Consider the following 16,758-nt stretch of genomic DNA (forward strand, 5'->3'; position numbering starts at 1 on the left):
CGGGACGGAAGGAGCCGCTGGGCCCCACCGGGCAGACAGCTCCGAGCTCGGCGAGGGTGACTGACTCCTCAGGACCAGAGGCCAAGTCCAAAGCTGGCAACGGAGAATAGAAGGACAACAGGCCGCAGACCCTGGCTCATTCCCCAGCATCCCAGATAGTCCCCTGAGCACTGCTGGGTGTGGCCCAAAATTGAAACCAAACAAAAAACCCCAATTTATGTAGAAGAAAATCTTTTAATGTAACTTATAATACATTCAACAAAGAGAGAGAGGGAGAGAGTTCAAACGAACATGCTCCAAAGAATGAAGCCGCCTGAGGGGCCGCTGGGAGGGTCCCAGGCCTGTTCCGGCCCGGAGGGATGCTGACGCTCTTCCTCCCTGCCCCCTCTGGGGTGGCCACCCATTCTGTGCTTTGGGGACAGCTTAGATGCCTCCACGCAGGAGGCAGCGACACAGACGGTCACTGCAGTGACGCCCAGTCGGGAAGGGCCAAGGGAGCCGCAGTCGAGAGGCTGTGGGGCTCCGCGGCCGGGGCAGAGGCAGCGGCCAGTGAAACCAGCTCACCAGGTGGCCCGGGGCCCGGAGCCCGCTGGCCCCTCGTCATGCCCGGTGGAGAGAGAGGGGCAGCGCCGGATCTGAAGCGTGGGCAGGATGGGGACAGAGCCCGCAGCTCCGCTTTGGGGCCAGGGGCGCGCAGGGCTCAGGCTGGGGCATGCTGGGGCCCGCGGGCAGGCACAGAGGAAGGCGGGCAGGCGGGCGCGTCCTGGCCGCCCTCCGGGGGCTCAGTTTAAATTCCGCTTGACTTCCTGCTGCAGCTTCTGCGCGGGGCCGTTGGTGGGCTCGATCCGCAGGAGGCTGCTGAGGTCGGCAGAGCTGGATCTGTAATCCTGACAGGAGGCGGGTATGAGGCCGGCCCCGGTGAGAAGGGGCGTGGCAGACCCCACCTGGCCTTGACCGGGCCGCCGCGTGCCTGGGTCCCTCTGGGTCAGGGTCTTACCTTGAGTGCTTTGTAGGCTTGGGCCCTCCGGTAAAAGGCCTTCACGTTCTTCCCGTCCAACTTGAGGGCCTCGGTGCAGTCCTTCACCGCGTCCTTGTACTGATTCAGGACCAGGTGGCAGAGCGCTCTGCGGGGGAGGGGGCCATGCCCGAAGCTCCAGTTACCTCTCGGGCCACTGCAATCCCTTCTTACCCGGGGAGTCACCCCAACTCGCCCACCTCTGCTCTGCACCCGCCGCGGGTTCTCAAGCCCCTCCGGCCACTCCCGGCTTCCTGCGCCCTTCGTGATGGCAGAAAAGGGTGCCCGAAGGACAAGTGAGCACAGCAGTCCTGATCTAGAACCACAAGGGTGTCAGCGGGGAAATGAGAAGTGCTCCAGACAAAGTGTATGGCTACATGTATTCTTTTTTTTAAAAGAAAGTCAATAGGGGTGGGGCTGGAGTGATAGCACAGCGGGTAGGGCGTTTGCCTTGCACACGGCTGATCCAAGTTTGATCCCCAGCATCCCATCTGGTCCCCTGAGCACCGCCAGGAGTAATTCCTGTGCATCTTAGGTAGGACCCAAAAAGCAAAAAAGTCCATGAGATCTGGCACCCTGGAACATCCATGTGCTTAGATGCCTCCCAGATGCCCACTGGGCGGGACCCTGAGGAAAAGGGTCGGAGCTCTTCAGAAAAGCTATGTTCCCCACGGCCTGTTTCCTGCACTGGGCCGCCAGCTGCCGGGCAGCCCACCCGGCCCCAGCACCACCAAAGTGCAACCAAGACCACAGCCCCTGCCAGAGCAGCCACACGGTGGGGAGAGCAGTCAAGTGGGCGGGCGGGCCAGGGTGCGAGCCCAGTGCCGGGCCGAAGCTGCCCCCAGAAGACTGAGTGTCCCAACGCTGCCCGGTGCCTCTGGCCAGACTCAGTCTTGTCCTCCCTCCGCGCAACCCCGAGTCACTGCAGCCCCGATGCTGGACAGGCCCGACAAGAGAAGCTGTGGTCTGACTCCAGCCCACCACCGTGGGGACCCCAACAGGCACCCCCAGGAGAATTCCTGCCAATTCCCAGGTCACAAGGGAACTGACGGGAACTCAGGTTTAGGGAACACTAGTCCCTGACCCCCAACTCTGAATAGGGGGAGTGTGAGTGGGGGGCATCCTAGAGAGACTAGAGATGCCTCCCCACGGGCTGGGGCAGTGAAATGATGCAGGAAGCAGGGGAGCCACCCCAGAAGCCCGATGTGCTCTGTCCCGACTTCGGAACACAGACGGTGTGGTGAGTGGGGCCACACGGGGGCTCTGAAGACCCAGCTGTGGAAAGTGGTGGGAAAAGCACTCCGCTGAAGGGAGGGAGGGTGATGGGACATGCACGACTGAACCTCACCACGAACAACCTTGCCTCTCCTGGTAATTCAAAAAACAAACAAAAAAACCCAAAAACCAAAACCAAAACCGGCTGGCTTTGGCCCTGCTGCAAACAGACTGATCCTGCGTCCGGCCAGAAGGGTGCCCTGCTCTGCCCTGCTCTGCTCGATGGGAGAGAGGAGGAGGGAGCCAGAGGGACCTAAGCCCCATGGGCCTGGTTAAGCCTCAGCTCCGCTGTGCCCAAGGCCTTTCCTCCATCTCTCGGACTCTGCACCTTCGAAGGCACAATGGTCCTTCTGGCCTCTCAGGGCGGGGCACCAAGACGGGCTCTGGAACCAGGGTCAGCGCAGCCACAGTGTGAAACTCAGCTTCGCAGGGGTATCAGTTCTCTGAATTAAATCATGTTCTCTATCCGCTCGAACAAAATGACCCTAAGGCTGAACCAGAATGGGGCCAGAGCGATAGCTTGCAGCGGCCCCCACAGAAACCTCGAGCCCTGCAGGCGTGATTCCCGAGTGCAGAGCCAGGACTCGGCTCTGAGCACTACCAAAAAGAAACAAACAGACAAAATCTGGGGCAAGAACCAGGAACGTGCTGATGAAAAGGAATGAGGGAACCTCAGCATGAAGGAACAGGGGGTTAAGCTGAGGCGGGCCAGGAGAGTCGAGGGCTTCTACGCTTGCCCTGCACCCCACTAGGCCCAGCTGGAATTCCAGGCACCATCTATGGCCTCCAGGGCGCCGCTGGGCATGGCCCCTCAACAGAAACAAACACTGACCCCAGAGAGGGGACAGGGTCAAGGTGCTGACTGTGCCCGCAGCCAATCCCAGTTTGAGCCCGACACGACATATGGTCCCCTGTGCACCGCCAGGAGTAAGCCTGGGCACAAATAAAACAATTTGTTTTGTTTGAAACAAAACGGTGGCACTGATACTCGAGTGTGAAGAGCAATAAGTAACACATTGTCTGAACGTGGGAAAGTCCAAGGCAACGGGCCAATCAAGGCCGGGATACCGAGCGCTCAGCTTTCGCCCACATCAGCCAGGCAGAGCTGCACCCTGGTCCGCTCAGGCAAACCCGCGAGCAAAAATACCCAACCCCACACCCAAAACTCCAAGTGCTCTTCCCAACTCACTGGCAGCAGAATACCCGAGTTCACGTTAGGCTAAAGAGTCTGTCGTGGTCCCAGCCACATGACGGTGAAATAAATTTCCAGGAGTTTCACCGCAGAACAGCGAAGAACTCCCGTGAGACCACAGGCCTTTACTAGAAAACCTGAACCATTTTCTGCTGAGAGTTTTGGCTATGGAATGGTTCACCTCGGGCAAAGATTCTGAACCAAAGCGTAGTATACGCTGGGGAGGAAGGCGAGATGGTAACTTTTCTGAGAAGTAAGTGGGTCAGAAGTGGTCCGTTGCCGAGTCAAATGAGCAGAAAGACCTCAGTGGCGTCCTTGGGTCCCACCATCCACTCACTGGGTGAGCCGAGGCCAAGCCCTTTCTTCTCGGTTTTGCCAACCTTCAATCTCGAAGGCCTAAACTCACCCCCAATGTGCGAGAGCACTGAAGCAGAGCAGGGAAAGGGCCCTTCCTCCCGGGCTGCGCCGTCAGGGCTAATAATGGCTCGTGGCACGGCAGGCATGACAGCCCCTCTTCTCCCACCGCCCCTAACCCAGGAGGCGCTTGCTGGCTCCGGGGCTGTGCTAGTACAGCACAGTGGGGTCTCGGCGAAGTCATGGCAGGGCGGGGGGGGGGGGGTGGCGGGGGGCTGGGCTTGCATATGGGGCCCCCAGAATTCTCCGGATTCTGGGTGCAGGTGGAGACCGAGGATCTGGGGGTGGGGAGGAAAGGCGGGGCTCCCCGCTGGCACCCTTCTGTTCCGACCCTTCTCCCAGAGCGGACGCCGCCAGCCACGCCTGCCCCACGGCATGTTTTGAGCCACACACTCGGAGCTCGGGACGAAGCGCCAAGGAGACACGGGGCGAAGGTCCTGAACCGCCCGGGCCAGCGGCTGGCGGGAGGTACCTGTTGCTGTACGTGGCCGATTCCAGGTTACTAAACGAGAGGCTTTCACTGTACTTCTCAATAGCTTTCTTATGGTTTCCCTTCTTTACAAGCTCATTGCCTTCTTCCTTCAGAACTCTGGCTCTCTCCACATCCCCAGCAGAAGGCACTAGATGCAAATTCAGAAGAGGAGAAAACCATAGAGCAGGCGCCCGGCTGAGGGCACAGGAGGTCTCAGCATCACCTCAGCTCAGTCCCTCCACAAGCTTCTCTCCCCACAGTCCCTGCACAGCTGTCACGGGTCCCTCCGCACTCACCAGCCCCCAGTGCATGGCTTCCAGGGGACTTAGGTGTGATCTTTTTATTCAGAAGAGGGCAAACCCTCCAAAAGAAACAAGCATGCACATAACCCTGGATCTGGCCATGGCCCCACCAAACAGCTGGAAGATCGGGTGGGATCTGCCTAACTCTGTTTCCTCACCAGAGCCACGGGGCGAGGCCTAGTCGACACGGGGTTACTGTCAGGGTTAACACTTGAAAGTACGTGAGGAAACGCAGCACCCCCTATAGGCAGAGAGCAGAAGAGTATTTCAAGCAAGCATCTGAGGGCACAGAGCAGAGTTCAGGCCTTTGGTAAAGGACAGAGGGCCAGAGAGATGCTCCGAGAGCTGGGAGCACTGCTGGGTGGAGCCCCCCAACCCAAAACCAGAAGGCAAAAAAAAAAAAAAAAAAAAAAAAAATCAAGCAAGAGAGAAAAAGTCAGAAGAGCCCAGTGTCCCCGAGGGGCTTCGGCTCGGACCGAGAGTAAACGCTCTCACCTCCCACGGGCAGCTGCGCCCCGTCTTCAAGGAGAGAGAAGGAACTCGGGGTGAAATCCAAGCGCTTTCACCCGCCTCGGCCCTTCTCTGTGCGGCCCCAGTGAATCATTCCAGCCTTAGCTCCTAGAGCACAGTTTTTAATTTTTAAAAACTTGGAAAAAAAAATAAAGCCACCCTACTGAATATTGATGCCAAGGGTAAGGCTTTAGGAATATCAGCCCATCCCCCTGTTAAATATTCATGACGGGGCCCGGGGTGGCGGTGCATCCTTGCTCCCTGGCACCACGCCGAAACAAAGAGGCACCCGAGGAGGGGTCTCCGGCTCCGAGTCTCCTCCCTGGTGTGTCGATACATCAGCTGCTGACTTCGCGCCTGAGCTTCCTGCAGAGCCAAGGGCGCCTCGGCTTCCCTCTGACCTGCTTCCACCCCGCCCATGTCACGTTCCCGAGCGTCTCCCAGACTGACCCGACCCTGTCCCAGTCCTCTCGAAGCGCACACCTGGCCTACGGGGCTCCTGCCTGGCTCACAGCTGCCATCAGCCTTCCTGGCCCTGTGGCCCACCCGGCAGGTAGACAGCAGGGTGCCGTGGACACCCAGCTCAGCACCGACCCCGCAGGTGCCGGAGCCCGCAGCCCCGGCCCATCCTTCCCACTAGGCACCAGGAGCAGTGCTCCTCGGCGATTGTCCCCTGCTACGACCCTCTCCCACGCCCCGCCAGCCCCGCCGCTCCACAGCTCTGCGAGTCCCTTGCTGACTACCCGGCACACTCCCACTCGGCCTGCCCAGGCTCCCCAAGACTAAAGGGGCCCTGGTGCCTCTCTTCCTCCCGCACCCCACAGAGCCCTGCCCCGTCTGCAGGGTTCGGCTGAGGAGCACCGGGCCTGGAACACAAACAGCTCAGTGACCGGGAACAGAATGAGTGACGGGTACTGGAGTAACTGAGTTCACCAACGCCCCGTGTTTCCCTCAGCTGGAAGACAGGGGACAGTGCCAGGACCCGACCCTGCCGCATCTAACCACAAGGCCCTTTACACCTGCCGAGGCCCCAGCCTTGCCCCTTCAACACCTCAGTATCTACCTTGCTGGGTAAGGCTCATTTCTTGGAACATTCTGGAGCTCTGTGGTTGGCCTCTGCCCAAAGACTGGCCCTGTGGCTTTCCACACCAAACCCAAGCCAGCCCTGACAGGAGCGCGGATGCTAAGAGTCGAGCTAATGAAAAAGCAACCCCGCCCACACCCACTGGTCCCGTGCCTAGTTCGGAGCGTGGCTGGTGACTCAGGGGTATGCCGTCCCCTCTCAGGGGAGCTGTCCAAAAACCCAAGCAACCCTCCCCTTGACTCTCTCCCTGGGTCCCGAGGCAGGGGAGATTATGCGAGGGGGGAATGATCTCCCCTCTGAACCACTCGGAGAGAAGGTGCCAGAGACAGCGGACAGTGGTGGAGAGAGAGCTGAGAGGACAGAATTGGAGCTGAGCTGCTGGAGAAAACCCTGCCTGACCCTGGGCCTGGCCCCTGAAGCTCCCGGAGCCAACACATCTTCCTGACTAGCCTTACTGGTGTGCATGCAGTAAAGAAATACACTAAGGAGACACACACGGTGACTAAGGGATCCAGGGGCTGCCCTGGGGAAGAGCAGGGCACGGAGGCCAGCTCCTGCACATCTGAGGACCCAGGCTCCGGGGGCTCTGGCTGTATTTATCTGGGGACTGACTCAGAGGGGATGGCGCTCCAGGGGAGGCTGCGGGGAGACAGCCAGTGTGCGCGTGGTGGCTTACCTCTCTTTGCCGTGGCAGCTTCCGTGGGGGGCACGGCGTCCCACCGCTTCTGAGCGGAGACAGGCACCAAGGGGATGGTGGGCAGCTTCAGGCGCCACTCAGGCCCGTGGGAGCCCATGAGCACTCTGGTCATCCTGCAAAGGACGGCAGTGTCACAGGGGGCTTCTGGGCCATGCACCAACGGGCGCCCGTCTGAGATGAAAACAAACTGCTCAGAGGACCGCAAAGAGACCACGCCCGAGGGTCAGCCTGAGCCAGGGGACATGCCGCCAGCCCCGGGCCGCAGCTGCCAGGCTGGCAGGGCCTGCTCCGGTGCAGGAACCCGGGCACCATGGGGACAAGCCCTGACTCCTGCTGGGGCAGATTCCAAAACAAATCGAGCTGTGAATGGCCCCAACACTTAACTGTGACCCCTTTAGCACCTGCAAACACCCTTCCCTGCCCGCCCCCCACTCACCCCCCAAGGGCCTTTGGCCTGTCTCAGTCTAGCTCCAGGGGGTCTCCCCTGAGATGACCAAACCAGCGGGCCTGGACGGCTGGGGGAACGGGGGTGCCAGAGGCGCGCTCACCTGTTGACGCCATCCAAGGCTGAGGTCACGCGGTCGTCGATCTGCAGCGCTGTCTTGTAGTCGACGTAGGCCAGGGGGTACTTCTCCAGGGCCTCGTAGGCTGCCGCTCGCCGCAGCAGGGGCTTCAGGCTGTAGGGAACCAAGTCCAGGGCCCTAGAGCAGGAGCACACAGGTCACCTGGAAGCTCGGGAGACAGGAGGCCGTTTCCGGAGAATGGACAGACCAGCCTCGGAACTGGGGACTTTTCTACTCACTGACCAGGGGAAGCGCAAGCGGGCAGAGAACTAGTGATACTGCGTGTCCACCCCCCGGAACTGCAGTGCCCCCAGATCGAGGACAGGTGCCTTCTGGGTCTCAAGTGGACACATGCTTCTGCAGAGCTGGGGCCTGGTGGGAAGGACCAGAAGCGGCACACGACCACTGGCCAGGGGACCCCAGACCGGTCACCCGACCGCCTCCATCTTACAGAGCCTGGGAGGATGTCGGGCTCAGCCCAGTGGCGCACCAAGCTAAGCCACACCACGGGCTCTACCGGATCTGAGAACATGCGTGACGTAGGAGCCCGGAGCTGGATTCCTGGTGATGCATGGTGGGGAGGGTACAACCCCTGCATGTGGCAGACCCAGGTTTGATCCCCGGCACCCCACAGGGTCCCCAGAGCCAGTCAGGACTGCAGAGCCAGCGGTCAGCCCTGAGCACAGCTGGGTGTGGCCCCAAAACAAAAAACAAAGAAATCAAAAACCAAACCCTGGTAATTCATGGTCCCCAGAGCACCACCTGCAGTATGGTTCCGCGTACGCAGCTCGGGGCATCTCCGAACGAACAAAATGAAAGGAAACCAGGTGTGCCAAATGAGCCACGATGAGGGGCCGGAATGATAGCACAGCGGGTAGGGCTTTTGCCTTGCACGCGGCCAACCCAGGTTCAATCCCCGGCATCCCATATGGTCCCCCAAGCACTGCCAGGAGTAATTCCTGAGTGCAAAGCCAGGAGTAACCCCTGAGCATCGCTGGGTGTGACCCAAAAAGAATAAATAAATAAATAAATAAAATTAGCCACGATGAAAGGGGAGGCAGGGCTGGCCGACTGAACAAGAGGGACACAAAATGCTCGGTCCGCTGCGGCTCTGGCTCCCGTGGCCTCCACGTTCTCCTTCCCTCTCTAGGCCATCCCCAGGCCTCTTTCCCGCCTTTGTCTTTCTCACATGCACACTGAATGGTACCCTCGGAACACACTCGGGCGAGTCAGTCGCTACGCTGTAGTGGGAGCTCCTTCCAGACCTTAAGGTCTGGGTCTGCCTCCCCAGGGCCTTTGCACCAACGGAGCTAAGATCCCCCAAACATAGGCAGGGCCCAAAAGGCCCAAAAGCAGGGATTCCAACTCGGAAGAGAAACCAAGACTATTCCTCAAAGTGTCACAACCTGGACACACTTAGTGCCCCTTCCCGTATGATGAAACTGATAGGATCGGCTTAAGGAGAAAGAGGGGGTGCAGCTCAGTGGAAAGGCCTGCTCGAAGCCCTGGCTAAGCACTGCCCACAGAGATGAGGCGGAGCTAGGCCAGAGCCCCTCCCCCCGCCCACCGGCATCACTCACGTGGTGCAGTCCTGGATGCAGTCGGCGCAGTTCCCATCCTTCAGATGGCAGGCTGCCCGGTTGGAGTAGAGGACACTTTCCTTCTGGGGGTCCGACGAGCCTGCCCAGGCAGAGGTGGAAGGTACAAGAGGGCCGTCAGTGGGAGCGGAAGAAGACTGCCGGGACACGAGGATGCACCCCCACCCTGAGCGTGGCGGGCGGCGGGGACCAGCAGCTGGTGGCTGAAACCTGACACGGCCACCAGAGCCCGGGCCTCCGGCCCTCACGGGGCACCTGGCGTCTTCTCATTCGCTCGCGCCAACACCAGGCCTGATCTGAACATGAGAAGCGCCCTCTCCTCGCCTCATCCCACACCCGTAATCATTTTGGTGTGTGTACGTGTTGGTCTTATTAACGCCTGAAAAGCCAAAGACAGGGAAAAAGGGGGGAAATGCCTTTGGCTGAACGGCCTGGATGAGTATCCCAGAGGCTGATTTTCTCTGATCAGGTGAGGGGAAGGGAGGGTCTTGGGAGATTCCTCAGATGTTTTTCTACAGGCTGCCACTGCCCTGAGGAATCACGGAGGCTCTAGTCCTTTAGGGCCATATGGACACAACCATTTTTACTTTATTTTTAGCTGGGGGTCGGAGGGCACCCCGTTGTGCTCCTGGCTGGGTTTGGAGGACGCCATACGTGGTGCTGAGACCTGAGCCTAGGCTGACCCAGCGTGCAAGGCCTTACCCACTGTGCTCTCTCTCTCTCTCTGGCCCAGGAATTTTTTTGTTTTATTGTTCAGCCACACCGGGCAGTACCAGGTGTCACTTCTACGGGGCTTGGGTCGAACCAGCTCAGTCACGCGCAGGGCAAGCACCCTACCAACTACACTGTCACTGTAGCTCCCTGGCCCTGTAATTTTTATTTGGAAAAAAAAAAAATTCCCACTAACTTCAAAAAGATATATGCAAGCTGAACTTCACTGCAGCACTACTTATAAAATCTGGAAACAACACAAACAAGCGAATAAAAAAGTCTTGGTGTATATACTTAACATACTACTACTCAGCTATGAGAAAGCATGCAATCTTGCCATGCGGACAGAGCTAGGAGGAGGCCACGGTGAGTGAGATAGTTCAGAAGGGAAAGGACAAACACAGAATGACCTCTCAAATGTAGCATAAGAACACGAGAAAGGGGATGGACAGGAGTGAGGACAGACCCGCAGGCTTTGTCTACAGAAGTGAGGCATCACGCAGCTCCAAGAGGGGAGGGAAACTTGGACTAGCGTGACTTAAGGGTAGCAGCACAGGGTCACTGGGACTGGGGTGACGATGGTGGTACAGAAACTGTCTCTTAGAAACAGGAGGCAGGGGTGTGTCCCCGAGTGGTGCTTTGGCCATGGGCTGGTGGCTGCAGGTGAGGGCTTGAGGACATGGTGCTGCCTGGGCCCTACAGTGCCAGGAACTGCCCAGGGGCGTTTCAGGGCCGCCCCCAGCAATGCTCGGGGACTGTGTGGTTGGGGCTGGGGATCGAACCCCCAGGACTGGCGGGATGAGAAACGTGGTCCTGGGACCAAAGCGTAACCCTCCGCACAACGGTCACCATGCTACTTCAAATACAGTCCCCAAACGGTAACCTTTCAACCGACTCATACCTACCAGTATGGGCCAGAATTAAAAGAGAAACTGCCATCGTTGATTCCATTTCTAGGGACAGATCCCAAAGTACTGACAAGAAGCCCTCCTGAGACACAGAAGGCAGACCCTCCGCCCTGTCAGCACAGGCAGGATCTGCCACACAGCAGCCCCTTCCCCTTGGCCCTGGCTGCCGCCTCACCCCGCCCCACCCCGTCCTTTGCTCTCCTCCCAGACCTCAGGTCAGTCTACCCTGAAGCTGGGACAACACTCGCCCAGGATTATCCAGCGGGAGGGTCGACAGTCACAGCTGAACTGCAGCGTCACTCAAGACCTCTGAAAGCTTCACCTGCGTGGCCCGGCACCCTCTCTCTCTCTGCAGCTTGCTTTTTGCTCCTCTAGATTTGGGGGGGCCGTATGGATGTGGTTATTTTCCACTCAATTTCAGTGATAACAGACCCAGTAAACACACCATCACTTCTCTTACTAGGTTCTTAGAGTGACAACGTGCAAAGGTGAGAAAACACAAGTGGCCCTGAACGAGAAAGCACGGGTTTCTCTGGACGCATCACCTGCCTCGCCACATCAGGGGCGGGCAACTCATAAAAGCAGCATCGCGGGGTGGAAAGGAACGAGAACCATAGCCCCCCAGACCTGCCTGTCATCCCCTCCCTCCTGTCAGTGAAGGGACCAGCTCACAAGATGCTCACTGTGCGAGGCGGCTACCTGCTCTCTTGTCAAGATCAGTAAAAGTGACTGGAGAAATATAGACACTTACCCCAAAATGAATGGCCTAGAATCAACTGTAGGACCAGGACCAAACTCTGGTTTCCTACCAAGTCCAGACATCAGAACAGCTGCTCTAGGAATTCAGAATAGACATATAAAGCACATTCTTTTCTTCCAAGCTGGCTGGGTTAGGATGGAAAGAAAGCAAAGGCAGAAAAAATACCTCAGATTTCTCAGCAACTTCAAGTGAGGCTGAGATGAGGGTTTCCAGGGGCTGGAGCCAAAGAACAGCAGGTAGGGCGCTTCCGGTGCACACGGCAGACCTGGGTTCAATCCCCAGCACCTACTGGTCTCCCGAGCCTATTAGGAGGATTCCCGAGTGCTGAGACAGGAGAAAGCCAGGACACTGCTAGGTGTGGCCGCAAAACAGAAACAAAAAGAGAGATTTCCAGAGGAGGCAAGAGCGGCTGTACCATAAGCATTCAAACAGGCAAGACGAGAATTCAGAGGCGATTCTGGGGAGAAGGCTAGCGAACTGGTTAAAAAACCAGGAGTTGGGAGTCAGACCGCCCCACAGATGGATCCTATCGCTGACACGTCCTCATGTCCTGGGGGCTAGCAACTCAGCTCTTCGGGGTCCTCATTTACGAAGGGTCTTTGTCACGGTTAAGTACGGCGAGAAAAAAGGAGTCACATCCATAATGCCTAGCACATAACAAAGCACTTGACAGATGCCAGCCGAGGACACAGAGAAGCAGATGAAAGAAAACGGGCACTGGACCGGGGCAAGGGGGAAGGGCTGTGGCTGGTGAAATGAACCACAGGTTGGCATGATGTGTGGCGCCGGGGTTAAGGAACCTGGCAAGTGCAACTCAAGATCAATCTCCAGCACTGTATAGGGTCTCCGGGGGGATCCAAACCCCACCCCTTACCGTGGCTTACTGTGAACAAGCCTGCCCACCTGAGCTGCCTTCCCTCGTCACTCTGGCACTATGTACAGCTCCCAGAACCACGCTTGCTGTTTGGGGACTGCTGTAATCACAGTTCCCTCTGCCAGGAAAGTCAGTGCGCCAGACTCTGGGTATCTGACTTCCTCTCACCATTCAGCCGTCACCCTAAATATCAGTGCTTCGAAGATGCTGTGCTGCACCTCCCCACTCTGCAGGGACCCCCCTCCTCAAGTCAACTCTCAATCACAACACATCTACCTTCACAGTCCCAATCACTACCAGGAAGTTGTTACACATTACTTATTCACTAGTACAAGATTTGCAACGTGTGCTGGGGAAAAGAGTACGGGAGGTCTTGTATGTGGCTGACCCTAATCCAACCCAGGACACCACATATGGTCCTCTGAAAACCACCAAGAGTGATCCCTGAGCACCTCCGGAGGTGGACCTCAAAACAGGAAAAAAAAAAAAAAACCAACCCTAAAATAAAAAACAAAAAAACCCCAGAATCACCATATGATTCAACAACCCCTCCTTTTGGGAATATACCCAGATGGGAGATATATGCACACCCATATTCATCACAGTTTTATTCCCAACAGCCGCGATGTGTAAGTAATTTTAAGTGTCCGCTCACAGATGAATTAAAAAAAAAAAAAAGCAGCGGAAGGTAGAAGGGCATATTGAAAACAGGGGCGGGAAGGAAGGGCGCTAAATAGGCTGGAGCACGTGCTCTGCAGGTGCTTAGATCCCCGGAGCGCTACCTGGAGCGATCTGCAGGAGGGTAGGATCCCGACCACAAAAGCAGGCTGGAGAGTCAGTACACAGTGGGTCCGGCACGTGCCTTGCGTGTGGTCACCCCGGATCCCACGTGCAGCATCCCATACGGTCCCCTGAGCACAACCAGCGGTGTCCTTTTCCCCCCATCCCTCCCCAATCCGGTCGTACGCCACGGTACGGATTACACTCTTCAGGGCTTTCGTGCTAAGTGACGTAAGTTAGTCACACGAATTGCATACTCCCGGACCCGTGCAAAGTGCTCAGAAACCACAGGCAGCGAGGGTAGGAAGAGCGGAGTCCAAGGGCCGGGGGGGGAGAGGGAGGAACCCCAGCGGGCAGCGTGCAGGGTTTCACTGCCGCAAGATGCAGCCCTGGAGACGTGACGCACGGCCGGCAGCCCGGTGCGGGGCTGATTCCGGGGCCGGGGGCCGCGGGGCGCGGGGGGCGCGTGGACGGGGGGCGCGCGGGGGCCCGGCACGTGGCCCGCCGGGTTCCATCCCGGAAACGCAACCGGGAAATGCCGCGGGCCCGGGAGCCCCGCGGGGGGGGGGGGGGCGGGCGGCCTCCCCCTCCCCCACCAAAACACAGCCGAAGGATGCCCAAGTCGGTGTTTAACAGAGTTTACGGGGGAAAATAAAAAGACGAAACACCTATCCATACAGGAAGCGTCCGCTCAGTCGCATTTTAAGTGAGAAAGAACCAGCAACAGTCCGTATTCCAGTGAGAAACGGTGGCGGAGGGGAGTCAGGGCGCGGTGGGGGCGGGATAAGGGCCCAGGGGTGTGTTTTTTTCCCCTCTTTTAGGTCTCCCGGGCGCGGCGGCGGCGGCGGCGGGACAGGGGCGGGTTTGGGGGGCCCGGAGGCGGGGGGGGCTACCTTGCGCCTGCAGCGCCTCCAGTGCGCGGCTGTAGAGCGCGGAGGCCTCGGCGAACTGGCCGTTGCGGAAGCTCTCGTTGCCCGCGGCAGACAGCGCCTCCACGGACTCGGGGGGCTGCGGCGCCATCCCGGGGCTGGGCCGGCGCGACGCCCGGCGCCGCCGTTCCCCGGGGAAGTCGCGCCCGAGACCGTCCGGGCGGAAACGGCGCGCGCGGCCCGGGCGGGGGCGGGGCCACGCCTGCGCACACGCGGCCGCCCCGCCCCCGCGGCCCTCGCGCGCGCCGGCGCACACACGCTAACCCCCCGCCCCGCTACCCCATAGCCGCGCGCGCCTGCGCACACGCGGCCACCGCACCCCCGCCGCCGCCGCCGCGCGCGCCCGCGCAGTGGCGGATTTCGAGTTCTAGATCCCGGGCGTTCTAGCGCCCCCGTTGGCCGTCGAAGAAGACGAGGATTTCCCATTGCGATTGGTGCTACGGGGGAAACTAAAGCAGGGCGAGGGGAAAGGCCTATCAGAGGGACTTACTGAGCTGAAGATGGGAAAGACCTGCTGGAGACGGAAGGAATAGCAGGTGCAAGGGCAACTGCTTGGTGCAGCTGTTGATTTGGAGACGTGAGAGATGAAGGTCGTTGCTGAGACCACAGCTTATTTTCAGCCTCATTGGATCTTACTCTAAGTCCTACTTAGGACTCTTGGTTGTTTGAAAAACTGCTTTAATTTATTTCTCTTGATTGCTGACCTTTGCTTGATCTTTTTCGGAGCCGCCTGCAAACTTTTTTTGCAAACTTTTATTTTCCTTCTTTCTTAGTCCTGACTCAAAGTACCATCAAGCCAAGCTTCATCCCTGAAGACCTTTCTAGACTCTTCCTCTCCTCTACCAGGCTTGTTCTCAGCTCCTTATTGCTCTTGGGTTTCTCTCCCATTTATCATATTCTAGAAGACTGAGGTCTTGCAAGGCAGGAAGGAGAATTTGATCTCTGTTTCCTTTACACTAATACGACCTGGCTCTTTACATGCTTTTATAAGGATTTGGCGACAAATCTGGTCTCTGCTCCTGGGAATTTAGTTATAAATGTTTGCATGAACTGTTAAACTAAGCAGATCACATATTTTCTGAGTCTGGGTAACTATTCCTTCTGAATCCCTTCAGCCCCACATAAGAGGAAAGAAAGAACATTTGTGTGGTGAAAAAATTGAATAAGGCATGCATACCCTGGTTACCACCTATGCAACAGCTTCCATCTTTGCTTCCAGAACTCTGAATTTTACTAAATGTCCTCCAGTTTCAGTAATGAACCAGGGTTTCTGTATCAATTAAGGAAAGTTTTTCTTGGGACTGGAGTGATAGCACAGCGGGTAGGGTGTTTGCCTTGCACACGGCCAATCCGGGTTCGATTCCCAGAATCCCATATGGTCCCCTGAGCGCTGCCAGGAGTAATCCCTGTGCACCGCCAGGTGTGACCCAAAAAGCAAACTTTTTTCAACTTCAGCCAGTGATTGGCAATGAATCACTAAACATGTGATTGTAATATGACCAAGGATACAGCAAGATATATGTTGGATACTTGTAAAGCTTTCCTTTCCTCCTTGACTAAGAGGACTTCAAAATAGTTTCTTTTGGTTTCTGCTTTGGGTTAAGAATATGATATTTGGAGAGATGGTACCCACTTTGCAACTATGGGGTAATGAGTCCAAGTTCAGAAAGTCAAGTCGCTGAGTAGGATCAGGAGTGGGAAGATGAGTGTGAGATTAGTGAGCCATGGAATCAAGGGTTTGGAACTTCTGACTTCTGAATAAACGAATAATGATACGGTTAAGTACCACGAAGATGTCTTTTTTCCTTTCAGTTGCTTGCAGTCAAATTTATCATGTGTGGCAAGTTGCATTTTCTAATAATGTCTCAGTATTAAGATAAAAGACAGAAATTAGAAATAGAGTTGGTGCAACAGTACAGGAGGTTAATGCCTTGCATGTGGCTGGCCCAGGTTCAATACCCAGCATCTTATATGGTCCGGGAGCACTGCTGAGGGTGATCCCTGAGTGCAGGGCCAGGAGTAACTCCAGAGCACCACCAGCTATGGTCCCCAAACTAAAACAAATTAAAAATAAACAATAAACGTTTTAAATAGTCAAAAGAATACTCTGACCTTCCACGTTGTTCTAGAACTTTGCTACTCCCCATCAAGGGATGAAATCTATGTCTGCTCTCCCTGAAACTGGGTGTCTTTGGAATCCCCTCAACAGTGGAAATGACATTCTTCCAAGTTCTGCCATTTTTTTTTTTTTTTTGGTTTTTGGGTCACACTCAGATTACTCCTGGCTCATGCACTCAGGAATTACCTCTGGCGATGCTCAGGGGACCATATGGGTTGCTGGGAATCAAACCTGGGTCGGCTGCGTGCAAGGCAAATGCCCTACCCGCTGTGCTATCACTCCAGCTCAGTTCTGCCATTTAAAAGCATAACACTTTCCTCTCATGGTTCTTCTGCAGAAATGTACTTTAACACCTAACCTTTATTCTGTGAGGAGGTTCATCAAAAGAGATGTTGTCCCAGCAGCCTGTCACCAAATGCGCTCCAGGTTACAGGCCCGCACCCTTGTCGGCCCATCTGGAGAGGGGCTTTGTTTGTTCTTCAACAGGATCTGTCCAAATGCTGACTCTAATGGACACTGGGAAAGAGATGGGCCCTCCCTCCTGAGCCATGCTCA

The 16,758-nt window shown here is 56.9% G+C and overlaps 1 protein-coding gene across 1 annotated transcript; it reads right to left on the reverse strand.

The window, feature by feature from the left end:
• Positions 1–214: 214 nt before the first annotated feature.
• On the reverse strand, positions 215–14,293 carry TOMM34 (translocase of outer mitochondrial membrane 34). Its single transcript, XM_055140446.1, has 7 exons — positions 14,049–14,293; positions 9,105–9,204; positions 7,510–7,662; positions 6,941–7,074; positions 4,369–4,516; positions 998–1,124; positions 215–887 (listed from the first exon to the last, which is right to left on the reverse strand). The coding sequence occupies exons 1-7, from the start codon at positions 14,173–14,175 to the stop codon at positions 783–785; spliced, it is 894 nt and encodes a 297-aa protein (XP_054996421.1). The 5' UTR covers positions 14,176–14,293; the 3' UTR covers positions 215–782.
• Between the last annotated feature and the right edge of the window lie 2,465 nt (positions 14,294–16,758).

Source organism: Sorex araneus, chromosome 5, assembly GCF_027595985.1.
Source record: "Sorex araneus isolate mSorAra2 chromosome 5, mSorAra2.pri, whole genome shotgun sequence".
Classification (NCBI taxonomy): Eukaryota; Metazoa; Chordata; class Mammalia; order Eulipotyphla; family Soricidae; genus Sorex; species Sorex araneus.

What these genes read in the sequence shown, in the direction of transcription:
- TOMM34 (XM_055140446.1), bottom strand. Translation starts at nt 14,175, where the DNA reads ATGGCGCCGCAGCCCCCCGAGTCCGTGGAGGCGCTGTCTGCCGCGGGC. An exon ending in GGAGGCGCTGCAGGCGCAAG is followed by an intron (nt 9,205 to 14,048) that starts GTAGCCCCCCCC and finishes CTGCCTGGGCAG; the next exon opens with GCTCGTCGGACCCCCAGAAG. An exon ending in TCGGCCACGTACAGCAACAG is followed by an intron (nt 1,125 to 4,368) that starts GTACCTCCCGCC and finishes CCTCCCCCGCAG; the next exon opens with AGCGCTCTGCCACCTGGTCC.